General features: G+C 44.1%; 9 protein-coding genes across 9 annotated transcripts; 4 read left to right on the forward strand and 5 right to left on the reverse strand.

Moving 5' to 3' along the window:
- Positions 1 to 1,669: 1,669 nt before the first annotated feature.
- On the forward strand, positions 1,670 to 3,000 carry BYT42DRAFT_612169 (uncharacterized protein; the record flags this gene model as incomplete). Its single annotated transcript, XM_051571592.1, has 9 exons — positions 1,670 to 1,682; positions 1,750 to 1,757; positions 1,817 to 1,911; positions 1,964 to 2,091; positions 2,146 to 2,303; positions 2,367 to 2,500; positions 2,559 to 2,659; positions 2,719 to 2,792; positions 2,848 to 3,000. 9 exons carry the CDS (start codon positions 1,670 to 1,672, stop codon positions 2,998 to 3,000), a joined length of 864 nt encoding a protein of 287 aa, XP_051425158.1.
- A 166-nt stretch (positions 3,001 to 3,166) lies between these two features.
- On the reverse strand, positions 3,167 to 5,437 carry BYT42DRAFT_562644 (uncharacterized protein). Its single transcript, XM_051567493.1, has 2 exons — positions 4,226 to 5,437; positions 3,167 to 4,143 (listed from the first exon to the last, which is right to left on the reverse strand). Exons 1-2 carry the CDS (start codon positions 5,318 to 5,320, stop codon positions 3,451 to 3,453), a joined length of 1,788 nt encoding a protein of 595 aa, XP_051425159.1. The 5' UTR covers positions 5,321 to 5,437; the 3' UTR covers positions 3,167 to 3,450.
- Positions 5,438 to 5,901: 464 nt separating this feature from the next.
- On the forward strand, positions 5,902 to 9,743 carry BYT42DRAFT_562646 (mitotic checkpoint protein-domain-containing protein). The gene is made up of 13 exons (XM_051567494.1): positions 5,902 to 5,998; positions 6,075 to 6,177; positions 6,250 to 6,407; positions 6,479 to 6,571; positions 6,642 to 6,818; positions 6,885 to 7,035; positions 7,146 to 7,356; positions 7,436 to 7,604; positions 7,670 to 7,798; positions 7,863 to 8,130; positions 8,214 to 8,629; positions 8,703 to 8,992; positions 9,053 to 9,743. Exons 1-13 carry the CDS (start codon positions 5,969 to 5,971, stop codon positions 9,273 to 9,275), a joined length of 2,418 nt encoding a protein of 805 aa, XP_051425160.1. The 5' UTR covers positions 5,902 to 5,968; the 3' UTR covers positions 9,276 to 9,743.
- Positions 9,508 to 10,357, reverse strand: BYT42DRAFT_493956 (pre-rRNA-processing protein PNO1; the record flags this gene model as incomplete). The annotated part of the gene is made up of 4 exons (XM_051564264.1): positions 9,508 to 9,646; positions 9,721 to 9,983; positions 10,074 to 10,223; positions 10,301 to 10,357. 4 exons carry the CDS (start codon positions 10,355 to 10,357, stop codon positions 9,508 to 9,510), a joined length of 609 nt encoding a protein of 202 aa, XP_051425161.1.
- Positions 10,358 to 10,675: 318 nt separating this feature from the next.
- On the forward strand, positions 10,676 to 11,692 carry BYT42DRAFT_612173 (TP53-regulating kinase-like protein; the record flags this gene model as incomplete). Its single annotated transcript, XM_051571593.1, has 6 exons — positions 10,676 to 10,708; positions 10,792 to 11,080; positions 11,155 to 11,267; positions 11,343 to 11,456; positions 11,519 to 11,591; positions 11,655 to 11,692. The coding sequence occupies 6 exons, from the start codon at positions 10,676 to 10,678 to the stop codon at positions 11,690 to 11,692; spliced, it is 660 nt and encodes a 219-aa protein (XP_051425162.1).
- A 214-nt stretch (positions 11,693 to 11,906) lies between these two features.
- On the reverse strand, positions 11,907 to 13,399 carry BYT42DRAFT_492656 (uncharacterized protein; the record flags this gene model as incomplete). The annotated part of the gene is made up of 7 exons (XM_051564165.1): positions 11,907 to 12,255; positions 12,326 to 12,404; positions 12,469 to 12,597; positions 12,798 to 12,864; positions 12,926 to 13,074; positions 13,130 to 13,177; positions 13,249 to 13,399. 7 exons carry the CDS (start codon positions 13,397 to 13,399, stop codon positions 11,907 to 11,909), a joined length of 972 nt encoding a protein of 323 aa, XP_051425163.1.
- Positions 13,400 to 16,045: 2,646 nt separating this feature from the next.
- On the forward strand, positions 16,046 to 17,916 carry BYT42DRAFT_493197 (general substrate transporter; the record flags this gene model as incomplete). The annotated part of the gene is made up of 4 exons (XM_051564198.1): positions 16,046 to 16,223; positions 16,299 to 16,336; positions 16,411 to 16,581; positions 16,648 to 17,916. 4 exons carry the CDS (start codon positions 16,046 to 16,048, stop codon positions 17,914 to 17,916), a joined length of 1,656 nt encoding a protein of 551 aa, XP_051425164.1.
- Positions 17,917 to 18,385: 469 nt separating this feature from the next.
- On the reverse strand, positions 18,386 to 22,219 carry BYT42DRAFT_612176 (AAA domain-containing protein; the record flags this gene model as incomplete). Its single annotated transcript, XM_051571594.1, has 13 exons — positions 18,386 to 18,521; positions 18,593 to 18,981; positions 19,016 to 19,132; positions 19,188 to 19,361; positions 19,457 to 19,536; positions 19,645 to 19,972; positions 20,034 to 20,204; positions 20,288 to 20,308; positions 20,368 to 20,541; positions 20,610 to 20,649; positions 20,783 to 20,882; positions 21,000 to 21,393; positions 21,869 to 22,219. The coding sequence occupies 13 exons, from the start codon at positions 22,217 to 22,219 to the stop codon at positions 18,386 to 18,388; spliced, it is 2,475 nt and encodes an 824-aa protein (XP_051425165.1).
- A 963-nt stretch (positions 22,220 to 23,182) lies between these two features.
- BYT42DRAFT_592709 (major facilitator superfamily domain-containing protein) lies at positions 23,183 to 26,026 on the reverse strand (the record flags this gene model as incomplete). Its single annotated transcript, XM_051570639.1, has 3 exons — positions 23,183 to 23,255; positions 23,277 to 24,771; positions 25,972 to 26,026. The coding sequence occupies 3 exons, from the start codon at positions 26,024 to 26,026 to the stop codon at positions 23,183 to 23,185; spliced, it is 1,623 nt and encodes a 540-aa protein (XP_051425166.1).
- Positions 26,027 to 26,123: the final 97 nt, after the last annotated feature.

Below are 26,123 nucleotides of genomic sequence, written 5' to 3' on the forward strand. Positions count from 1 at the left end.
TCCGTAATTGCGATACACCCTTTTCCTTGGGTCAGACCCGTACCTTGTCGTTCCTGAAAATACCACTGCGAAATGTTTGCAGAATCGGATCGCTTCCTGTCCCAATATAGCAGATCCAGAGTCTCGTTCGCGAAGCTAATTGAAGACGTTGCTCGCAATGCAACCGTCGGGATTTAAAAGCACGCATGGACAGCTTGCGAATAGCCGCAGAAGTGGTCGAAAAGTGTGAAAATGTAAGAGACGGCATTCACACACTTGAATACAGAGTTAAAATATTACTGTTGGCCATACTTCGAATTACAATACTAATGGTGCTATATTTATCAGGGTTTTTATTGGACCATGTCGTCAATGATAGTTATCATTTTCATGGAATCACCGGATTTACGTGACTAGAAAAAAGTCGTCGGAAAACTTGTCGATCATGCTTTTGCATACTGGCGCGTTGAACAAATGGCGCTGCCCTTGATACCGAAACCAAGCTCGTGAGGCACTTGCAATAAAAAGCATTTGAGCGCTCCTTGCTCTCACTTCCATCTGTTTCTTTCTACAGGTGTGTTGATCACAATATATGGAGCACGAATGTAAAATAATATATTCTTATGCTTGCTTATAGTAAATTACAGCAGACGTATAATCAACAGTTTGGGGATCGCAACAGTGACGCCATCGAAGCCCTTGCAGGCCCCTCAGGAAGCGTTCGATTGATCCAGTTTTCTACCTGGCTGCTTCGCAAGCCAAGCTTCATAATGGACGTATATGGTCCGTTCTGCCTTTTGGCCTCTCACCAACTAGGTATGTATCAAAGATTATAAGCCATATATTGCTATTCACAGTGGGTTCCCAGGCTATCTCCCATTGAGTGGTGTATGCTTTCATTATTTCTGTTAGCACGCCTACAACAAATGGCACATCGTGCCTAATGAAATGAAAGTAAGCAATATATCACCTAACCTTCCACTTTTTTTTTTTGGTGACAATGTATTTAACTCCAATATAAATAATGAGGAGGGTCGTTACGAGATTGAGGCGACAGAACATTTTATTGGACTTCAAGTTTTTCAACGGTCGTGTCCAGATGATCAGATTTTCAAACAAACCATGTGGGAGACGATATTTGACTTGGACAAAATCATGCCCAATCGATTCAGAGCTGGGCTCATCGAGGCCGGTAAGTCGCCACTTAACATGATCTCTCATTTTTTTTCGATACAATAACCAGGCCTCAAATAGCCGACAATTCAAAAAAGTATCAATTCGCCTACGGACTCGAAACCAACGGAGTGATGGCGACGATAAAATTCTGCAAGCGCTATGACCTTGTATTTCAAAATGGAATATTGAATACTTACTTTCTTGCCACACTTGTAAATGGTAGTCCAAATCCATTCATCGAAGAGAGAATTTGATTTCCTTCCGCGTGAGCCGGACATGACTGGTTGGCGTCGTGGTTTATACCACTTGAAGAAAGAACCAACTGGAATTGTTCCCAATGCAAGAATCATTGGCATAGATCCGGGTAAACTGCGCTATCCGTGGGAAATACATCAATATGTTAACTTATGATATCCGCATCAATAGGGTTTCGATCTGTCATAACAGCGGTAGATTCAAATGAAAAATCTACATATGCCTGAGCAACGAGATAGGCACGTTTTCTCAATATCAAATGGAGCATATCAGTAAGTAGAGGTTAATTGGGCAAGAAGAGAAAATGTATTCACTTATTTGGCATCCTTCGCAATATAGACGAAGCAGTAGGTTCCATTGGAGTCATCAGATCGAACTGAACAATAGGTAACCTGCGAGCATTTAGGATGTATATGACCGATTAGGCGAGAACACTGCCAAATGTGGTACGGTCGCAGAATTCCGAGACCATTTAAGAACTTTGGCAAGTGTCTACAACAGGTAAGCTGCATATCGTCAGATCGATTCTCAGGACTTAAAACTTCAAGAACAGGCTGTACAATTTCAATCGGTCGTATCGTCACCGAGAGAAACGTGCTTTACTCGAGAGAAAGCGGCAAAATGACCATGCACAAAATGGGCAACAGCTTGTTAGGAGACCCAGCAGAAAAGAATTTGCAAGTGAGTTTTGTGTTATCGTACGTAAAAGTGATAGCGGCTCATTCTATGCTATAGAAACCACTGTGGGTCTACAAGCAGTCCAACGATGCCGCAAGCAGCAAAGACGACAGAGAGCCCGTCGCGGGCGGAAGAGACCCCAAGATGCGGCTGTAGTTGCATTTGGCGACGCCGATCTGTCTTCATTGAACGGCAATCCGCCAGTTCCCGTCAAGGTGAGACAGAAAAAAAGGAATGTAATTCGTACGAGGAAAATAACTTATAAGATGAACGGATAGAAATTCCGACAAGTTCTTGCACAAAAAGCTCTTGTGCTCTGTATAGATGAGTATAGGACGAGTAAAGTCTGTAGCAGTTGTGATACCACGACGATCGAAGTCCGAGACAACAATCAAATGTTTTGCAGACACAAGTAAGTTATCAAAAGCCCGGGTAGATATCCAGATCGATATTCACGCAATTATACCTAGAAAAAAGAAGAAACGAGTGCGAGAAATTGACAAGAGACTGCGACAGAGATGTCTTGACGAAAACAACGACATCAGCTCTGACTGTGGAGCGAGACGACCCGGTAAGCAGCATTATCCACAGCTTTAACGTACATATCTGGCAGTGAAGTTTAAGGTCAAGGGTATTTGAGCATTGTTTATCCGGTACGAATGTACCCCCATTGCGTTTCTAAAAACGATGTTTCCAAACCCTTGGTAAGGAGGAACGGTATGGCATCACTTGCAAGATCACACTAACTTTAGAAACTAGGCCTGGAACAGGGATATTAATGCTGGCGTAAACATGAGACGAATTCTACAGGCCTACATAGAATCAGGTTATCCGTCCGGCAGCTCTTTCGACGGCCCTACGGCGCACAATCTGCGCTCCGCGAGCAAGGTTCTCCAACTAGCCTCCTGTTAGGCCCAGTTTAAGGAATTGTTGCCGTGCAAGTTTAGTAATTTTGATGACGTTCACTCGAAAATAAGGGCATGCTTTGCTGCTGGGCAAATTATATCAGACTCCCATGTCATCTGCGTTATAAGGACAGAAAATCGCATTCTCTGGTTGATGGATCAGTAACCGGGTGATAGCTTTTAATTCTTTGTCTATAGGAGACTGTGAATGCATATTTTTTGGTGACCAATTTTATCTATCCAGGCTCAGCGAGGCTTTTTTCAAGAAAAAAAAAAAGAAAAATAAAAGATGGTATTTATCGACATAAAAATGATAATCCATACGTGGAGATAAAGAGAGAAGGGAGAGAATGATAATAGAATGGTACTGATGCCTTGGCTTTGGAATAATGAAATAGTAGGGGAAAGAAAAAGGCCCACATGTTGTATTTACAGAGATAGGTTTTTTTTTTTTTTTTTACAAATCCATATAGTCTTTGTAGACGCTCACCCAGGCATATAACATGGTATTTTTGAGCTGCAATACATCTTGCCTTTTTACCTGACGTACTTGATGATTGATGTCTTCACAACGATTGACGTTTTCGGGACTGACGAAATCATATGCGCATTTGATGGCGCTGTGATAATTGCTCACTTGATGAGCACACCCTGCAGGAATAAAAACCGCATCACCCGGGTTTTGATACAGTCGCCAGCTTTTGACGCTGTATTCTTCGAAAAGACGTTGACGCAATTGATCATTGAGGTATATCCATTGGCTGTGAATGGGATGGCCAATATTCTTGAAGCCTTGCTCGACCGCCAGCTTTTGAACAAACGTTTGCAACTTGGGTAGTGCTTCATAGGGAAAAATGTCCCATACCGCGGCGGGTTGATCGTCGTCCTGACACGCGTAGCACATAATGTTGACGGCATCCGACATGTCACAATGGAGATTCGTGGTGCCCACATCTTTCTCGCCACTGACCGATCCGTAAGCAATAAACATTTTTGGCCCGAGATCTGGTCGAATAAAGTCATCGGGAAGCCGGTTCGACAGATTGCAATAGCCATCAGCCGTGCAGTACTCGGGAACAGGCAACATCCGCATAAAATCATCGTACAGGATGGGGAATTGGTTCTTGAAATCGTCTTTGGGCGGCCAATCCTTTTACATAACTTGCATGTCAGCCATCTCTCTCTCTCAGGTGGCCCATTCTTTTTTTCTACACTTATTTCAACGGACTTACCTTGATTTTCAGGGTTTTCGATGTCTTGCTTGTGGGGTCATAACTTGCACGCTTGGATGGATCATCAAACCCTTCAAAGTACTCCCGAACCGTTGACGGTTCAAAAATACCGGTACTGCAATCAATGGCATCAATCTTCTCGTTGCCATACGTGTTGATGAAATACGATGGTGACCAATCCGCTTGGCTTTTCTGATCCACTTGCTGAATCATGACTGGTTTCCCCTTTTTCCATTCTTGTTGAAACAAAGTCGAACTCATTTGTTGGTAGGGCAACACGAGCACGTCATTTTTATCATCCTCAGTGGTTTCCATCCTATTGTCGTTATTGGCGGAAAGGGAGTCAATCGTGGCAATATTGGTATCGTGTTCGCATGGCGCCGGTTCATTACATAGTAGGGGAATCGAGGCATTTGTGAGAAGTGGATCATCCATTTTCATTGCTATGGCATCGTTTCGTAACTGTGACAATGCTTCTTGGGTGTGTTTAACCACGGGAATCATATGACCTTTGGTGTGGATTCGGCGATAAGTGCAACGAGAGATCGATCGATATTTCTTGTCGCTGTCCCACTGCAGATGGAAACAATCGGGGCAAATGTCCATACCGCACACCGCACACATCCAATGGATATTGAAAATTGCAGCCGCACAGAAATCACACAGATGAAGCATGTGAAGCACCGGTGGACGACGACGGACGGTTGCGCGATAACGATCGTACAGGGCAAGATCTTGTTCCAACAACTTTACGAATGCACTGCGGATGGTCCTTAGAATGTACTTTTTCTGATCACGGTCTGAGCCGATCATGACGCGACATGGGACGGCTTGAAGGGTGTCGGGAGCGGAGGTGGAAGGGAAATACGGGTTATAGATAGGATCGCCACTGGCGCCCTTTTTGAATGCGCGAAAATGGTCAAACAGACAGACGGCTTCCTTCTTACTTACGCACGCTTTGCACCGCGATGGAAGCTTTCTGCAGTGAGTGTGTTGAATGTCGAGGTTATTGGCGTCCTTCTTTTTAAGATTGCGTTGAATGACCGAAGCAGGCACCACCGCGACTTTCTTTTCACGACACAACTGTCTCGTCATGGTAACAGTAGAAAAAAACAAATCACAAAGATTCAAGTAATGTGATCCGCAGAAGCGATTCCGCTCAAGAAAAGAAAAAAGAGTAAAAAGAGAAAGATAAAACTGATAACAAATCGAGGGGGGACTTGTTTTTCTTTGGCGTTCTTTTCGGTTCAAACTGTCAAATCCGGTTCTGAGTTACACAACCTTTTTTTTTGTCAGGCATCCAAAATAAACCCAAGCAATCCAAAGAGGTCACAGAGTATCCAAGAGATTGATCCTGATGGGCTTTTTTATGCAATGACTGGCGGGTATTGATTTCATGTAATCGTGTTGCACTGGTGGATTGACTGGATACAATCCCATGGTTAGTTAGAGATAAGAACAAGAGCCTGACACAGTATCGTTATTAAGACCATTAAAGTCGTGAGACGCAGAAACGACAATGTACTCATACATTGAATGAGCTGCACTTGGCCTTGGTCAAGTAGTACTGTGCGGTATTCGTCTGTGTGGTTCATAATTCCATGTTGATAGAAATTCAGTGACATTGGAATTTCGGCGTCCGTCGTCGTCTTTTTTTTTTTTTTTTTTTTTGGTCGCTCACACAGAAATTCCTTTCTTGGTATTTCAAAGGCTCTTACTTTTGGACAACTGCGACAAAGCACCATGAGCGGTTATACCTTTGATGAGGACGAGGTACTTGAACCTTGTCAACACAATCACACTGTCACTTTCAGCAAATCCAGTTGTTCTAATTCACTTTCCTCCGTAGCCTGACGTTGTTCCGTATAAACGAGCGCGAGTCACTCGTGATGTATTACGACGATATCCAGCCGTCGATACCGCATCCGCCCATGCATCATCCGTCGAAAAAGGTGCATTCCTCCAAATCGGGCAATGACTCGCCACAAGAAAACTCACCTGTTCCTTCGCATTGTACTTTGTAGCGTATCAACAGAAACTGAGCGAAATGGAGACGTTAATGAAAGCTGCTCAGGAATCACTGCGGGTCAAGGAAGTGGAATGTGAGACCATTCGGTCCACATGCAAGATTGAACGACAAGAAATGCAGCTAATGCTCGAAGAAGTCAGAGCTCAGAAACAGGTCTGTGTGTACTCGCGAACCTGGTCCATATCAACCCATTGAACGGAAACCTTTTTTCTGTGTTTTTTCAGGAAGCCGAGAAACGAGCGGTATACCATATGAAAAAATCAGAAGAAGCCTCCTCGACCCTCAATGTTATCAAAACAGAACATGCATCGATTGCTGTAAGTAGAGAAATGACAGTCAAAAGCAATGCATGGATAAATTGCTGACAGCAAGAGAACATGGATGCAGAATTCGTTGCGTGATACAGTGGAAACGTTGAGAAATGAGAATCATCAGCTATCCACCGAATTGACCACGGTCCGACATGAAAAAAGCGTTCTTGAAACACGATATCACAGCCTCGAAGCGGAAATGGCCGACACCGTCAAAGGATTACAGGCCAATATTGATCTTCTAAAAGAACAGGTAGCGACAACTTTCCATAGAGGACACATGAGAACGACCAAAAAAAGTAACCACGGTTGAGATTAGATGCAACGACAAGAAGAGACAGTAGCGCAACGTTGTCAGCGAGAAAAAGATCTGGTATCAAAGCTGACGGAAGCAGAAGACAAGTTACGCATGGTGGATACAGCTAAATACAACATGGACATTGTGCCAACCTTGAATGAGAACTTTGAGCGTGAGTTCATCCAGTATGATGCCAAGCGAGCGTGGATTAACGGTATACCTTTCTCTCTCTCTCTCTCTCTCTCTCTATTTTTTTCTTTTTTGGTGGGTTTTTTATTACAGGACAAGCATTAAGGGCTCATGAATTGGAAATGGAAAACGTCAACTTGAAACAATCGCTGGACGGGTATAAATCGATTTATGAAAATGTACAACAGCTTCGAGCCGAGAAATCCATACTGGAAGCCGATGCACGCGATGCACAGCAGCTTCGCAAAGCGAACAAACTGTTGGAAGTGGAAAATGCTCAGTTAAAGATGGATCAGCAGGAATGGTAAGGACTCTCTTTTGTTACTTGATTGAAGAGGACCACAGTGGATTGATCGGATGGTGTGTTGCATGAATTTCTGCAGGGCTGCGTATTTGGAAACAGCCGAAGCCGCCGAGTTCGTGTCACCCCAGGATTTGGTGTACAAATTAACGCGCGAAAGAAATCAAGCCAAAGCCGCCGCGGCTCACGCTGATATTTTGCAGCACGAATTACGCAAGAAGGACGAGTTTATGATGAAACTCGAGGAACATGTAACATTTACCTGGCACGATCTACCGCGTTGCTTGACATTCATCATTTCATTTGTGTGGTTTAGATTGATGAACTGAAAGCGACGATCCGTGAAAAGGAAAAGGTGCATCAAATGGATCAAGTCGATAAAAAGTCGCTGCAGAATGACAAGGAATTCGCGTTACGGCGGGTCAAGGCCGTGGAAGATCAATTGGTACGGACCGCTTTTCTGATGATGACATACGAGAGACTAACTGGTGCACACTCAATGGGGATAGAAATTGTACGATCTGGCAGAAAAGAAATTCGCTGACGGTAGTTATGATGGTCAAAAAGCGGAGCGCATTTCACAGTTAGAAGCTGCATTGCAAGCATGTCAGCAGGAGTTGCAGACCAAGACCGAACAGTGGTTACGACAGGAAGCAGCCTTGCAAGCGCATACAACAGACACCCAACCCGACCCATCCTCCACCACTGAACCATGGTCTTCTTCTTTGCAAGCATTTGTCACTGAACTGTCTGAGGAAAAACTGAATGCTTTACAAGGTAAAATCATTTTCACTACAGAAAACGGTCCTTTGCCACGTCCATCATCATTAAAACCTTGTATTGTGCCATTTGGAAAATAGAAAAAGAAACATTACAAGCAGACAATGCGACACTCACGGCTGAACTTGCTCTTTGGAAAGAGAAAGCCGCCCTTCGTGCGCGTATCGTCGAACATCAAGAGACGGAACCCTCTAGTGTTTCCATCGACCGACAGGAAGAAACGGAAGAACGTCTCTTGGTGCCCAAAACCAGTCCCGCGTTTTTGGAACAGACGATTCGCCAATCCCAGCTGGACGGATTGCGAGCTGAGAATGCTACTCTTTTGAAACAGTTGCAAGTGCTGCAAGACCAGTTGCAGAGCGGCATTGAGCAAACCATGGATGAAGAACTCACCATTACAATACCCCGAGCCACCTTGAAAAATATGCAAGACCACGATGCCCAACTCGAGAAAACGGTCGCCTCACGAGAAAAACGAATCATGCGCTTACATCAGGTCAGTGAGAAACTTATTGGAATAAAGCGATATCTTGGCAATCCACTGATGATTGCTATTATCTGTCGTCTAGGTATGGGAAGCGAAAGTGAAAGAATTCGTGGGTGCGGTTCGAAGTTTGCTTGGTTACAATATGGAGATCCGTGCCGATGGAGCGGTGAGACTGGAATCGATCTACGTTGAAGGATCACAGTTTGCGTTTCTTTTCAAATCGGGCGATAACGATCTCGGTACATTACAAGTCATTGGCACTGATAAAGAGGAGTGCATGCAGACGTTGCAGTCCAGCTACGAATTCTTTGTCCTGGAACAAGGCAACATTCCCGCCTTTCTCAGTTCCGCCACCCTTGAACTCATGGATATGTAAGTCTTGTCATGCTGTCGTATGGGATATTTCCAAAACTTATATTTTTTTGTCGCTAGGGTAACGCAGCGTCCATTATCCAATGATGAGGAAGAGATGGAAGAAGCAGAAGAAGCAATAGAAGAAGATGAAGCACACGATTATGATGAAGAGCAAGACCAAGATGAAGACGAACTTGAAGAGTATCCATCGATGGAAGAAGAAGAAGAAGACGAAGGCGAAGACGACGACGACGATGAAATATCAAACGAAGGAGGTGATTCCCCCATCATGCTGGATTAGTTTGACTAGTGTTTGTTTTCATTGAAAGAGGGAATTCAGAAAATGAGTCAAAACAAAAAGAAGATCTATGAATCGGGTAGAGAGAAAAAAAGACATGCTAAAAAGATAAAAATAAAAAAAGGAACAAGAAACAGTAAGAACTATTGGGAAGACATGTGGACGAAGATAAAAAAAAATGATACACAGCTAATAAGGATGATATGGTCAAGACAGTTTTCTTTTGTTTGTTTGCTTAGAAGCGTTCCTTCATTCTTGCAGAGATGGTACGCAGAGTAGCATACACCTTGCCGGGAGGGCTACCGAGAATCAAGCTTACGACGGCATCTCGTGCGATCTTGATATTTTGGAAAGAACCGAGAATGTGGATTTTACTATATAAAAAAATTATACTCACATTAGTTCATTTGATACGACTGTGGCAAAATAAATTCAGCGAATTGCTTACGTATCGGCCAACACAATTCTTGTTTTGCTGGCATTTTCAATAGTGAATTTAGTCTTGCCATCACGACCAGCAATGCGACCAATGGCTCGAGCTAAATGATCACCGTGCAATGTCTTGACATCCTTGATCTCAAACGTATCCAAAAAGATATCGTCCAATCGTAAGAGTGCCATGGCATCTTCCACTTCGAAACCCAAAGCAAATGCTCGCACAAAGTCGGCCCCTTTTTGAAGAGCACCACTGTCGGTCGTCGATGGTGATGTCTGAATTGTGTGTAAAAAAAAAAAAAAAATACAAAGTTTCCAACCATTCAGTATTTGGTATTACTCATAACAACCGTCTCAAATACTTACTCGGAGTTCGACTGTTCTTGTTTTGACATTCATACGCACTTGAAGGTTCATGTGTTCAACGAGGGGTGAATAAATTTCCAACCAGTGACGCTTCAGAGGGGACATGCGGTGAGGAGGAATTGGTATTTTTCGAGAGCCTTTGACGACCGACTAGAAATTAAAATGACAGGTAGAATGAGTAATCTTGGGCTGGATCAACCGAGAATTTCAGGTGAAAAATAGTTTACATTGAGTTCCGATGCACTGGCAGGAGCAAATTTGGGTTTGGCATCATCGTCTTCCATGGCAACGTCTTCTTCTTTGCGAGAAGGCAGCGAGTTGGCGTCAATGACAACGTCGTCATCAGCGTCTTTACGAAGTTGAGATTTGGTCTTTTTGCTGACCAACGAAGGAGCTTTGTACGAATCGATCAAAGCCATGATGCACTTGTCAATATGAAAAAAAAGAAGAAAAAAAAATTTAGCAGGACTAGAAGAAAAAAAAAAAAAAGACACTTCGAAGCAAAAACGCCGTCACAATCTGAGGGCAAGAGGAAAAAAAAAAAAGAGGTGGCTCGCCCCCTTTTTGGGCAAGCGCGGTAGCCAAAAGAAATTTCACGAACCATGACCCAACTGATAAAGCAAGGAGCCGAAGCGGTAGGAACCAAAAAGTCACCATGGGAGTTTGTTTTTTCTCCATTTATTTTTGGCATGGATTTTGGCTGACGAGAGCAATTTAGCGTGTATTTGAAGTGTCCAGTTTCTTATCGATTCCTGAAGGATGTATTGCCAAGGAGCGATTCAAAAAGACGTATCGCCATCCTGTGCTCGATCAACAGTTAACTACCCGACGCGTAGCCCAAGAGGCACGTTGTCTTTACAAATGTAAAAAGGCCGGCATGGACACACCCGCACTCTACTTTGTCGACCAGGACCGCTCCACCATTTACATGGAGAAAATCGTCGGTCTCACTGTCAAACAACGGCTACTGGACAATCAATCCAATCAATATCAAGACATAGACCTCCGTAAGCCTCTTTTCCCCCTCCCCCAATTCAACACTAGGAAACGTGCGTGCTCAAACATTGCATTTTTTGTGTAGCACAACTCGCAGAAAAGATTGGTGTTGCGTTGGCCAAGATGCACAGTCTCGATGTGATCCACGGTGATCTGACCACTTCCAATTTGATGCTTAGAGACAAGAACGAGTCGTTGGTAGGGAACTCCTGGACAATGCACCGATTTTATCGACGTGGTGATTCATTCATTTTTTTTCTTCAAAAAAAAAAGGTGGTGATTGATTTTGGTTTAAGTTACGTATCGACTTTGCCCGAAGACAAGGCCGTCGATTTGTATGTGCTGGAACGCGCCTTTTCCAGCACGCACCCACAGACAGAGCAATTGGTACGGGATTCTACGATTGAGTTGTGTAGTTCTATTTATGCTCAACCATCCAATTCCTTTAGTTTGCTACTATTTTGTCCCATTACATGAAATCTTACAAACAGTCGAAAGCTATCATGAGCAAATTGGAAGATGGTTTGTATCTTTGAGCGCGCTATTTCTCATACACGTTACATGGAAAACTCACGCTCATTTTAGTACGATTACGAGGTCGCAAACGAAGCATGGTCGGCTAAAATAATTTTTCATATATTCCCCCTCTACTCCGAAATACAGATCACACATAAAACAGCAAACTAAGCGTCTGTTCCATTATTTCTTTGCAAGTGGTCTGCAATTAGCATCGCCAGATATGCCGAATGGGGACGGTGGACCTTAGAGCTTGTTGCGTCCAAAGCCAGTGATTTGCAAATCAAGACTGATATAGAGTTGCCCGGAGAGCGAGAACTTTTATAGTTTGGATGAATGTAGGCCGCGTTCTAAAAGGTCGGCGGTGTAAGCCGATGCGCCCCAACTTGACTGAAATCCGAAGCCGCCGTGGCCGTAGGCATGGGTCACAAGGATCTTGGTTTGTTTCGCTGTGTCTATTTTTGAAATCATGGTGTAAGAGGCGTGGATAATTGCAATGCATGGATCTTTGAACTTGCCGTAATACTGGTTCTCGATGCGGACGCCGCCTTGGCGTGATGGACGGAATCCGACCGATATTTTCAAAACGGAACACGACTTGAGTTCAGGACATAATAGGACGGTTTCTTGAAGAATTTTTTGGGTTGTTTCTTGTTGAGGGTTTGGATCGCTATTTTTTTGTAATGCATGGTCAGTTCATGGTAAGACCTACGTGGGAAAAGTTCCTGTTGAGTGCTTACAAGTTATTTGGTTGCGAAGTCCCACCCAAAACCACGGTGCCATCCGAGCGAGGAATCACATAATGAATAAACCCATTGCCTAAAATGGGATCGTGAGAAATGGACCTAAAAAAAGATCTACTGCAGATGGCTAAAGGACGTACCAATATGGGTGATGGTCTTTCGAATCGGAGTGGTGGGTTGAACAATCAGTGTTTGACCACGCGTAGGGAACATGGCAGCATCTTGCACACCACCAAGCTGACGTGCGCCTAATCCAGTGCAGTTGACCACTGCATCCATAGGTTTGCCGTCCAATTCAAACACTTGGCTGATGTGTTGAACCGACTGTCGCCGAAGGGTGCCACCGAGTTTTACAAATTCTCGCGACAACCATTGAATGTAGTGAGGGGCATTGATCAGGACTGGACTGGTTGGATTAGTAAAAAGTTGTGTGCGAGAACTTATTGTAAATATCAATCATGGTATCCACTACCTGTTGTATAGCTGTGGCCGACTTTGGCTCCTTTCGGTAATTTGTTTGTGGGGATGAATGCAAACTGTGCGTCAATTTAGCCCTTTTTCGGTTTTTTATTTACGTGGCGTTTGTTCTCCTCTTACGTTCTTCACCATCTCCTTGAACCATGGATCCTCGGTTTCAGGGATCGCATTGTCATAGTAATCGATTCCCGGTACAATGACTACACCGGTGTCGGTTGGCATGGTCCGACCAAACTCCAAGAACTTTTCGTACGAACACTTGTCGAAGTCTATGCTCATCCTCAATCAGCGTACTATCGCAACACTCGAATCACAGTAATTTACCTTGCAGTAAGCGATTGTCGTTGGGTGCCATGGTTCGCCAGTGAGCGCCTGCCCAGCACACACATCAATTAGTACGAACTCTGCGAGTAAAAAATGACAATGCAATCAGTCGACCATACCTGCGCGGGGCGAAGCATAGTCTGTAGACTCATCACCCGGCATGCTTTGGGCAACGATGGTTACTCCGTGACCTCGCTGCTTGAGGACCAAGGCTGTAGTGAGCCCCGCCACTCCCGCTCCCAGCACCACAACATCATGCGAAGTCTTCATGGTTCTGTACGGAAATCGAACTGAGATGGAAAGAAAAAAAAAACTCACCGAACCACACACCTCGAGCATTCTACAGCCGAGTCTGACTTGGATCATGTTGCCCGAATCTGATATTACCACAGATTGTACGTCCATTTCTCATCGCTGGTGCAACCGCTGTGTTCGTTCATGGTAGCTCTTCAGGACTATTTCGCACTTGCACAACAGTAGCGTGGGAGTATATCCACCAATGGGACAGTGGTTAGGGGATCAATTTATGGGAGCCTCGGAACCTAACCACTTGCTTCGCAAAGAATCCAAAGTATGAAAAAAGTACCGCATACGACTCATAAAAAAGTAAAGTGGCGGTGCGCCACACAGAGAAAATGATACTGATTGAACAAGGACATTTACATCGGTCGCATACTGGTTCTTGCGTGTTTGTGTCTGATCATTCTGCGGTTTTCGGGTTGACCAGTGTCTAATCCGGTCACCCTCATCAGCGAATGCTGGTGTGATGAAATATATTGGTACTGCTCCTTCAAAGTCGAAAACCGTCGTTACCAGCGTATTTTCAAGATACAATATCAGTAGACAACGACCACAAATGCTTTTCTGGCTTCATCTGAACTGGGTAATTGCTCTCAGATATGTTTTGCGTGTCCACAGGTTCAAATATCGTAATATCTGAACACCTTGATTAAACTGCTAATCACGCTGACCATGGCCTTTTCTTTTGGAATCAAAAAAGTAATGTCATTATTGAACAAAAAGTCTGCACCACAGCCAGCCCTTTTTTTTGGTTTTGACATGATTATCGAGCAAATCAGTGCGAAGGGATTACAGTAATGGTGCCTCAAATAATGAGAACAAAATATATTCAGATTATCAGCTTAATCATAGAAAGGTTACCTTGGATACCGTGGTTGAACTACCCGGAAAAAGCTATTCAGTTAAAACCACATATGCATTGCATATTGTGCATGCATACTCGTCACGTTGAGCACCGATATTGTACGTTTCACAGTTCGTTTTTTCATAAAATGGGATGATACACATGGCGGGTCGAAGACAGAGTCCTGATTCGCTATATTTTACACACTGACAAGTTTCGATATGCCCATTAGGGATGATGGTGGTTCTGATCGGAATGTGAAGTGTCCCAAGCTGTTGTTAGAAATTTCTTGGCTTGTTCGAAATTTTTTTTTTTTTCACATTAGCGTTGTTTTGCCAGATGGAAGCTCGTGGATAATAATCGGAAGTTTATCTATCAGGTTACCTATACGAGAGTTTATTTCTCTGAAGGATTTTAGTACCTGAACTCAAAACTTGATCAGGAAAACACCCTATATTCCATAACATTTCCTTGACCACGGTTCTTCTGTCATCAGTTTCATCGTGATCAGTAAGTGCTTGTCAAGAGCTGTATGACTTGTTCAAAATGACGATGCAATCCAATTTTATTGGAATGTCCGAGCACACGCCTTGGTCTGTTCAGAACACATAGGAAAGTGTGGCAGATTTTACCCTGTTACTGTTGGTTTTCCCGGATTGCATTGCAGCCGTGCATTGTTAAACTGTTTCATCGAAATGAGGCCATTTTTATCCCCGTGGCAACCCATTCGTTGCTGATAAGCTATCTCAGCAATATACCACCGTACCGTACCGTACCGCACCGTACAATGGACTTTTTTTTTGTTTGCCGCAGAACAACGTGGTGCTTTGCAGGCGAATTTTTTTTTCCGACTAACGGCAGAAGCAATAAGACAATGAGCCAATGATGGAATCTCCTTGGCAAGTCCGATAAATCACCCTTTTGAGTGAGCACTGGGTCATCCGCAACAATACGGGTCATTTACAGCCTTACTAATAAAAAAAAATTGATGCCTACCAATGAGGCTGTGCATGCATCCTTACTGCCATGCCCAAACGACAGTGAAAGTTGGGTACATATTTTGTTTTTTGGTAAACAGAAGATGGGCTGACCAACCAAGGGAAAATGTTTGCTTTAGTTTCTCCATATGGGGTAAAGAGATTTCGGCCAACGATTGTTAAATGAGTTTGTCCGAGACATATTATACCTTTTTGGAAAAGACGTCATGGAGGGGGAAAGGGGATCGGCTTCCGAAATGAAATTGTCAGATTGGTCAGTGACCATCCCGCTGTTTCGTGTTGCACAAAACTACGGTGGATGGGAATTCGCGGGGTAGGACTGCAAGTTGCGCGGAAACAGGATCACGACCCTTTTTTCTTTTAGTTTCTTTGGCCGTCCCACGGGGTCACTGAACACCATGAAGTGTTATCATAATTATCGTTTGGAGTTGTTGTTACTCGGACAACAAATGAAAACGGCAATGTAGGATGCAATATCCAAGCCACAATGCATGGTAGGCTTTGCATTGCATGTTTGGTAAAAACTTGTGGAGTGCCGAAACAGGATTCCGCCCCATACAGTCAGGTCCCATGATAGGCTTCTTATTGCATCCCGCGGAAAGATAAACTTGAAACTAGTACGTAATATGGGATAAGGGTCACCCAATCGAGGTAATTGCACCCACACAACGAGCTATTCCTTATGTGGTATCTGAGAAGAAAATCTGATGTATAAAATCTTCAGCACAATGTGGGTGAAAATACTCCATTGTTTTTCTTTTTTCCAATTACCCAATGTCTAAACACGAAAAGGAAGAGAGCTCACAGAAGCATCGAAAAGATTCGATTGTAAGCTCGAGTCATGAATCCTTGGCTAAATTAAGAGGTTCCTCGGGTATCAAGGGACTGGTGCAAAATCCCTATGTCTTTGCCACCGCCATTTTCGCTTCCATTGGTGGCGTGCTTTTTGGCTGTAAGCAATGACTTGTTGTTCACCAATGTTAGGAACCATGACAACTTAACTTTTTTTTCTTATTATGTCATTTAGATGATCAGGGTGTAATTTCCGGTGTTCAGGAAATGCCGGTAAGTGATCAAGATAAATAAAGATGTCATGATGACGGGCACGATAAATTTACCAGAAAACGTCGTTCGTATAGACCTTTATCGCCCGTTTTCCCATGAATGACGCTATCAATGGTTTCGTTGTATCCATTCTTGAACTGGGTGCATGGTTCGGTGCTCTCATTGTGGGGTATTTTGCCGATCGTCTGGGTCGCAAATATTCCATCGTCGTGTTTTCCGTGGTCTTTTTGCTGGGCAGCTCTATTGTAAGTTCCACGAGGTTGATCGTTACCCAAAGATATGATAACTAATATCGTGATTATTTATTACAGCAAGGTGGTGCTCAAAATATTGGTTACCTGCTAGGCGGCCGTTTCGTGACGGGCATGGGCGTGGGTGCAATGAGTATGCTTGTGCCTTTATACCAGTCGGAGATTGCCCCACCGGAAATCCGCGGTTCGCTTGTATCACTTCAACAGCTGGCTGTTACATTTGGTATCTTCATTTCCTTCTGGATCGATTACGGATGCAACAACATCGACGGTGAAGCGCAGTGGCGCGTACCTTTGTGTATCCAGATCGCCTTTGCTCTGATTCTCGGTGTCGGTATTCTCTTCTTCCCTCACTCGCCCCGTTGGTTGATGTCTGTCGATCGCGAACAAGAGGCGTTGCAGGTGCTTTCTCAATTACGTCGTCTTTCCATCGATCATCCGCTTGTGCAAGAAGAATGGCGCGAAATCAAGATTACCGTCGAATTTGATCGCGAAGTTGAACGTCAGACATATCCTCATCTTTTGGAACAAGGCAACCGTGGACGTATGAAGATCACCGCCTTGAGTTATCTGGAACTGTTCAAGAAAGCGACTCGAAAGAGACTGTTTATCGGATGTGTTATCATGTTCTTCCAACAATTTATCGGTGTCAATGCACTCATCTACTACGCACCCAAGATTTTCAAATCGGTCGGTCTTACGGGAGATACCGTGTCTCTGCTCGCGACGGGTGTGGTGGGTATCATCAACTTGGTGTTGACCATTCCCACCGTTCTTTTCCTCGATCAACTTGGTCGCAAGCCGATTCTTCTCGTGGCTTCCGTCGGTCTTACTATTTCCATGCTTATCATTGCCGTGATCACTGGTCTCTTTGAGGATAACTGGGAAGCGCACCGTACCGAAGGCTGGGTGGCCATTGTCTTTGTGTACATTTTCATTGCCAACTTTGCTTACTCCTGGGGTCCCATTGCCTGGGTCATTCCCGCCGAAATCTTCCCTCTGCGTACTCGTGCCAAAGCCATGAGTATCTCAACTTCGGCCAACTGGATGTGTAACTTTATCATTGGTCTGGTGGTGCCTCCTATGCTGAGCAATATCAAGTTTGGTACCTACGTGTTCTTCTGCGTCTTTTGTGCATTATCCTTCTTCTTTGTCTTGTTCTTTGTTCCCGAAACCAAAGGCCGAAGTCTGGAAGAAATGGATGAAATCTTTGGTGGCCAAGAAGCGGCCAAGGACGACGCCATCATGTCCAGAGTCAAGGAACAAGTCGCTCGTACCTCCATTCCTGGTGTCAAGCCCGAAACCACCCAAACGGGTCCTACTGTCTAATCAAAAAAACTAATTTCCCTCCCCTACTTTCTTTTCTTGGCCTACCTTTTTTGGAGCCAAATGCGATACTTTTTTCTATTGCTTTTACTTAACTCTCCTTTGTACATACAGTTTCTTGAAATTGTGCTATACCATAGAATAATTCTTATTAAACAACGGTTTCAACTTGATTTTATTCCATGTGGTCTGGTCACCGCATATTTTCTTGTGATTTATTTTTTGTCCCACATTGTTGAAAAAAGACACTGTAGTTATCCATGCCACATATCCATAGCTATAGCTGCGTCTTTCTTTATTTTTTCCTTTATTGTATACAGAACTTCTTGCATATAATATGTTCACGCGAAGCCAGTGCTCGTTTGCGTTTTTGTATTTGTTTACAAAGTTTACAAAGTTTACAAGTTTACACAGTTTACACAGGTTAATAGTTGCTGGCGGGCCAATCAATGACAGCGTCGGTACGTTTGGCCTAATTATGCAGTAAGGACACGAATCCCCACCCATCACTGTTTTCTCGCTGATCAAAGCTCAACATATTGTGTTTTTCCTGTTTTGAAACAGAGGTATCAAACAAAGTAGCGGTCACAAGTACAATCACTTTGCAGCTGCAGGAAATGAGGCTCAGTATAAAAAATGTCTCGTATTGCATAATGACCGATCAGTGAAAATCACATACCGTGCTCGAGATAGAGCCACATTCCATCGATGGAAACTGAATAGGAAATCGGTATTGTATGGTTGGATATCGTTAAAGGTAAAGCAACTGATCACCAATTCGCATTCTTGGCCTTGAAGTTTTTCGACCGTTTCGACAATAAAATCGTCTTGCGATGCTATTTGATTGAGCTGATTTTGAATGGTGACTCGTTGACGATGATGAGGTGTGACGATCATCAATTTAGGCTGACCGTCTCGTACGGCGCTCTTGGGAGTTTGGGCCGCGGTTCCTTCCATGTGGGTGGAAAGATGAGCTTTGACAAGTTCAGTGACTATATCGGCCTCCATCTGGATCTCTACTGCGGCAGCGGCGGCGCGTGTTCGATTTCCCATGTGGATTTTGATCATCTATCGCGTTTTCAGAGTCCAGAGCCATATACACTTCATCACGAATCGACCTCTTTTTGGGGGTCCAGTTATATAAAAGCCGTAATTTGGGATAACGTGCAATGAGGTCGTTGCCATAGATTTGTTGGAAAAATTCATTCAAACCTACGTTCTGAATGCATTTGATGAGTTAAAAACGGCAGCAATGTAACAGGAGCCTTGCTTACCATGCGCCAATTATCTTGAAGCTTGATGGTATTGGGGCCGAAATCATGTTTCACACCCTTTTCCAACAGGAAGCTCTTGATTGAAATGCTTCGATTGTCGAGCGTACGCATGAGGCACTGCTGAATGGAGCCATAGAGGAGCGGATGATGTCGAGGCAGCCGAGGGTAGCTGTTCTGCAAGATAGGTCCCAGTTGGTAAAGATGAAATCGCAAATATCAGAATATACAGTGGTGTTCAATTCTAAGTAATGACAAGTTGAGGCACGGACCATATGATTACCAGCAACGATCAGCTTGCTGTCGGCTTTTTCGAGACATTGGATGGCAATAGCGCATCGGCTACCAGCAACTGTTTGAACACCAGAGAATGAACCATGTCACTTTGTGTGCGACATACTTGAGAACTTTCGTCGATGATCATGATGTTGCAGCCTTTCCACGTTTTTCCCTCCCTTACTTTCCACCAATCCCACACCGTGCCTCCGACCACGACGGCATCCACGTTTTTTATTTTCTTCTGTCGCCAACATACTGGCGTGTTTACAGGACATGGTATCTCCAAACTTGGCATCATGTTCTCCCATGCTGACCACCTGTAACGGAGCACCATTTGTTTGTTGCTGCCGAATCGTTTCAACGTGTTGCAACAAATTGGGGATGGCCGACCGCGTCGAGGCAGTAATACCAATCATAAACGGTACTATTGAATTCTTTCTCTGCTTCGGACACAGATAGGTAATATACCATGAGATAAAAAGAGCCAAAAATTCCGCCTTTCCTGATCCCTAACATCAAATGGGATGAGCCTCAACAAAATACGGAAAGAAAAATGTTGGTCGTACGTACAGCTAGACCCCATACAATTTGTAATCGACTATTTGTAATCTTTGTCGCAATATCTTTCTGAGACGGCGACATGGCCAATTTCTCAAGCAAGTGGTTGAACGCTGAATTAAGGACATAGTCAGGCTCTTTGGCAGGCGTTAATGCCCATGCATTTGGATTCTCCAATAAATGCTAAAAAACACAAACCAAGACCCTGTGTCAACAACCATCGCTTTTTTTTTCGGGGTAAAATCTTTTGCTTATCAAAAAGTTACTTTCGTTAGGGTCTTCTTGGTCTATCTTATTCAGCGTAGCGTGAACCTTTTTTGAATTAAAGTCAATGAACCGTCGATACAGTCTGAAACCTTCCCGCGCCGTGGGTTGAGAGGTCCGATTTGTCCGCGAAGTGTAATGGTGTATATAGACCTGATTCTTCGCTCAGTCCAATGATATTGACCGTGGTGATGGAAAGGTCGTTCACTTTATGTTGTCCTTCTACATCAGGATAGCGAATGGCTTCAATGATTCCCTAATCCCTAAATAATAGGCAAACGGATTACATACGGTCCTCTGACTCGAATAGTTTAGATACGTTACCTTGGTGTTGTCAGGCACAAGGATATATTCCTTGAAAGGGCTTTATGTGCAAGGTGTTAATCTGGATTTCCAAAGCGACAGGATCGAATCCATTTTAAAAAATATAAAGTCGTCGGACAAAGCCCACCGACGGCAAGTTAACACAATCAACGTATTCCAATCCCAATCCATACTTTTTGCTAGTGTCATATCGATGATAGCTCCTGAGATCCGCCAGGCGAGGAGCACGAATTTTTTCACATTGATAAATACATTCCATTCGTTTGAAGAAAGCTAAACGAGCGAGCAATGGGTTTTCGATTGTTTGTGTTTTGGGCCATACAAATGGTTGAGTATCCAATGGATGAATACAATGTCCAGTACTGCGTTAGTAATCGGCAACTATTTTACGGTAGCTGCTCATGATCGTGTGGTAAGCAAAAAGGCGAAGTGAAAGCTGGGCCTCCACTGCATCGGCGGACCCATTTTGCCCAGTATAATAGAACATATCGTCATCATAGACTTCTTCTTCTCCTGTTGCCTCTGAGTAAAAGCCAGAGGCAGAGGCCCGTCTCATCCACAATGCAGCTTTTTGCAAGCTGTAATATCCGGGGACACCCAAAGCAATGTTGTCCTTGAGAATAGCTTCAATACTTGCGATGCGGCCTACGCCAACGCCATTCATATCCTCTTCAGCGGGCAGATTTGTCATGTTGACGATGCTCAAAATGTGTGTGTCCTGGAACAAGACGAGTAAATAGTTCATAATTTTGTTGCAGAGACCCATGTTATCCTTGTCGTTGTCCTGGCGGCGGACAAGGTGGTAAGCAAGGCCATAAGGGATCGCTGAATGTGGGCTTTGGCTTCTTCATGATACACATAAATGGTGATTGATCTTCCGCCACCTCATCTAAAATTTCCATCAAATCCTCGACAAAGGACACCAAGAGATCCGTGTGTTCGTCGAATGAGTCATCTGAAAGCAACGATCGCAAGAGTTGATGGTATGGGTAATCACATTTGTCGCCGAAAACGGAAATAGCGTAAGCAAATGGACGTTAGAATTTTTGGTTCATTTGAAACGGGACATAGATTGCATCATCCTCTTGCGCTCCCACCAAAATTGTTGGATCCCCAATCAACTAAAGCACAGGTACAGTGAGATGAATGGGTCAAGGCGATAGAAAAAGAAACCCAGAGTAAAGTCCCGTTGTTTCTTACTTGGGGTTTCTGTGTCTCGTATGATTTAGCGTAAGGTCGTAAAGAAAATGTTTCTCTACAGCTGCCGATGGAATGTACGTATGGTTTGCTCCGTTATCTAGTCTGATATTCTCCAAATCATCGATCAAGTTCTCAATGTCTTTGCTCGGCGTTTGCTTCAATTCTTTGATCTTAGATTCCGTCATGTAGGGTATCGTGCCTATTGTTCCTCGTGTTTCTTGTCGGCATCGATTGGTATGAGGACAGTATCTGCATTTGGCATTATACAACCATTTGGGTCGCTGGGTCCTCACAATCGACACCAACTGCTTTGTGAAGAAATCCCTCATTCTGGGGATCATGAAATCGACGCGGAACGTTTCGGGTTCGTTGAGGTCCGAAGGGAGCCAGATAGCGCCAATAATATCCATCTCGAGATTACGGATATCGCGAATATAATACGACAACAAGTATACATACGCGGCGACTTGAAACTACGCCAGTGATAAGATGCCATTTTTTTGTTCTCATCGCGCCACGTATCTTTCGATGAAAATCAACGATATACTTTACCTGTAATCCATTTTTCGAGAAGATTTAGCGTCAATAACGAAAATCAGTCTTGTTTTCGTTTGCGGATCTTATTTGATGCATAAAAAATCGGGAATGAAATGGCGCAGATGATACACATTGGTTGCTTTGACTTCGTCCTCGGAAAAGCTGTCGGGCATTTGAAATCTCAATCGGTATAGAACCTGATTAGGCTTGGCGTCACGAAGTATTTGACGACTGTCGCTCGACGACTTATTGGTGCAGTCCACGAGCGCGGAACCGAATTTGTCTCGGCTAAAGCGGCCTCGAATTTGTAACCTCGATCCGCAGCCCCTTTGGTGGTATCTTCTTTTGGAGAATCATGGGGACTTTGTTTGGCGCTCCCCAACTTTTTGTACTTTTAACAGTTTAAAAACTGCTCTTGGCTAAATAAGAAACGGCGAAATGAGGTAATTCACGATTCGCGTCATTGGTTTCATTTATCCCAGCAGACGACAACACCGTCTTTACAAAATGCAGAGTGAGGAATGCATATCACAAGTCAAGAAAAATGCAGCAGCAGCAGTAATGCAAGCTTACATTGGGCGGTGTGTCTTTTGTCATGGTCAACTTTGTGCAGTTTCTCCGTTCAAATAAAAAAAAAACCTGACCGCTTTTTACTTTCCTGACCCGGAAACCAGCATAAGCTGGTGTAACAACTCCATTTCCATGGTTTGTCGATCCGCCGTTTGTCATTTGACAAAAAAGGATAGAATGTACAGCAATATATCCATTTTTATTTCTATGTGCATCAAGCCGGAAGAGCTTGTTTGATTAAGTTATATACAGGTATTCAAATATTTTTATACTTTGTTTTGCATTTCTTCAGTGGAGGTGGCAGGAACGTTGGATTGGTCGGATGACCGATGAGGCCCGCTTTGGGACGCGCTTCTTGACCCAGCTTGGGATCCGCTGGCTCGATTGCTTCTTCGTCCGGAGAACATTCTTGCCAAGGGTAGATTGACGGGAGGAACATAGTCTTCTTCGAATTCATCCAAGTCTCTACCTTTGGATTCCGGAATCCACAGGATCGTCACAATCATACCGATAAACATGATGGCGGCAAAAATACCAAGGGTTTGTGGTAAAAATGCATGATCGCCCGGCTTTTTACTGCCTATATCGGAAACGACATTGAAAGCAAAAGCGGCCAGGATGGCGCCTGCTTTGCCTGATGCTGCGGAAACGCCATGAGCGGATGCTCTGACTTTGGTGGGAAACACTTCACCCGGAATAATGAATGTCGTGGTATTGGGACCAAAATTTTGGAACAATTGGGCAAGGGTAAAAATGGTAATAAAGGCCGGCAAGGCTTGATCCCGCAATTGGTAGTAAGCGGCAGACAAGATGGTGAACAAGATAGTGCACATGGCAAACCCCATAATCTGGATCGGGCGACGGCCCATGCGTTCAATGAAAAACACCGTCAGATAGTACCCTGGCACCGAACCAAGACAGGTAATGATAAGCTGGCCGACGGTATTCGCCCACAGTGTATCAAAGGGGGTGCTTTTGTTGGAGAACCCAATGGCGTTCAGCACATACGCATTGTTCAAGCCGAGACCGTAAAATGCAATATCCAGAAGAAACCACGATAAGCACGTCCCCAGTAATACTTTGCCGTACTTCCACTGGCGAAAGTAGGCGAAAAATTCCTGACAGTGATTTCGCTTGGGCGCTCGATCTGGATTGGAAAACTGTCGAATAAGATCAGTGGAGGGTTCGTGGCCTTTGGCTTCCGCCGCGGCTCGAGCATTATGCTGGACATTGAGTGAGTAGCGAGGCGATTCTGGCATGCTAAAACGTAGATAAATGGTGGCAAAGGCCGGCACCGCGCCTAGTCCGATACAAAACCGCCAAACATAATCGAGCATGTAGACGTCGGATTGAATCCCTTGCTTGAAAATAGCGAGCATGATCAATGTCACGATGGCCGCTGCCAAATTGCCAATGCCTTGCATGGAAAAGATCAAGGCTAGCATCATGCCTCGCCGACCCGTCGAAGACCACTCGGACGTGATGGTCGCGCTCATGGGGTAATCGCCGCCAATACCAAGACCGAGTATGAGACGCCAAAATCCCAAAAATGCAATGGCCGAGACGCCTCGAATAGCTGAGGAGGCCGTGGCGCAGTTGATGGTACCGACGATGATGATAATAAGTTCGAAACCGTAGATCCTTCGACCAAATGTATCGCCGAGAAAACCAAACAAAATCTGCCCAAAAAGTGTTCCGACGGACGCCATGCCTTTAAGAATGCCTTCTATATCGGCAGGCATTTTGTTGGGACCGGAATAGTAGATGTAGCCCAGCATGGGTGTGACCAAGTTGATGACGAAAACATCGTAGGAATCGGTAAAGAAGCCGGCGCCTGAAGTTAAAATGGTTCGCACTGTAAACCAATTGAATGATGAACCAGCTCCTCCACGTTCGAGTTTTTCCAAGCTTCTCAGCTTTTGAGAAGCTGTCTCGTACGCGTCTGGACTGGATGAGGATCCTTCCGCTGCTGACATGTAGTTGTTAAAATGCGCTGGGGAGCAAAAAAGGTAAACCAGAAAATATGTCAAGATGCAGATCGAAAAAGGGAAGGAAAAAAAATATTCGGATCCATGCAAGCGTACTAAATCACTCGTCAATTGGAGGGGAATTGACAGGTTTCACTGGCTCTGGAAAAGTCGAATCGTATTGCTAGGCTTAGATGGACGACGTTTTCTGCCCAAAGTTATTCAAAAGAAGCAAATTTTTTATGAAACATTCCTGGATAACCAATCATGGCTTCATGTTTCTTTTATTCAAAGGGCCTTGCTCATTTTACATGGGTTACAGAATGAGAATTGGCGTCGTACTGACCCCGCCAGACAAGGCTTGACCTTTTTCGGGCGTGTTGGGATGAAAGTAGAAAGCCATGGCGACAATAGCATAAGACGACTGTGAGTTTTTTAGAAAAAGACGATGAGTCACGATGTGTTTGTCGTCCTTTTTTTTGTGTATCTCCTTACCAAAAGCAAGATGCCTTCAAGCCAGTTGGAACGACCGTCTTGGATGAGGTAATTGACAATCAGAACGCTGGCGAATAAAATGATGGTTTCAAAGTCCTCGAAAAATAGTGTCATGGGTTGGCCAATAACCCATCCAGCAATCACCAACACGGGAGTGACCAGCAAACCAATTTGCAAAGACGACGACACAGCAATGCCGATACACAAATTCATCTTGTCCTTCATCGCAAACGTAACGGAGCTCACATGTTCGGCCGCGCTGGGAGAAAAAAACAAGAAAAGAAAAGACTGAATACGAAAAAATAAAAGAGACGTGGCGTGGGCCTTATCACTTACTTGCCGACCAAAGGCAAAAGAATGATACCGACAAAGGTCTCGTTAATACCCCAGCTTGTAACAACACCTTCAATACTGTTGCACGCAAAAAAAGTTAATTCATTTGACCAAAGAGTTTCCGAATTTAGGACAACTTACGCGCCAACCAAATGCTCGGCATGCAAGGCGACGAGACCAGCAATCACCAATAAACTATTCAAAATTTATCAGCGTTATCAGTAGACTAAAATCCATAGTATGGTATACACCCAACTTACGAGATAACAGAGAACAGTAAAGTGGTACTGGGCACCTCTTCCTCGTCAGCTTCATCTTCGTACTGTTAGCACACATTGATTAGTATGACAAGGGAATGAGAAAAAAAAATCAAAGATCAAATGATACAATACCAGGTGTGTATGGGTTTTCA

The sequence above is a fragment of the Radiomyces spectabilis genome (assembly GCF_025331425.1).
Source record: "Radiomyces spectabilis strain NRRL 2753 chromosome Unknown BYT42scaffold_4, whole genome shotgun sequence".
In the NCBI taxonomy this organism is placed as follows: Eukaryota; Fungi; Mucoromycota; class Mucoromycetes; order Mucorales; family Radiomycetaceae; genus Radiomyces; species Radiomyces spectabilis.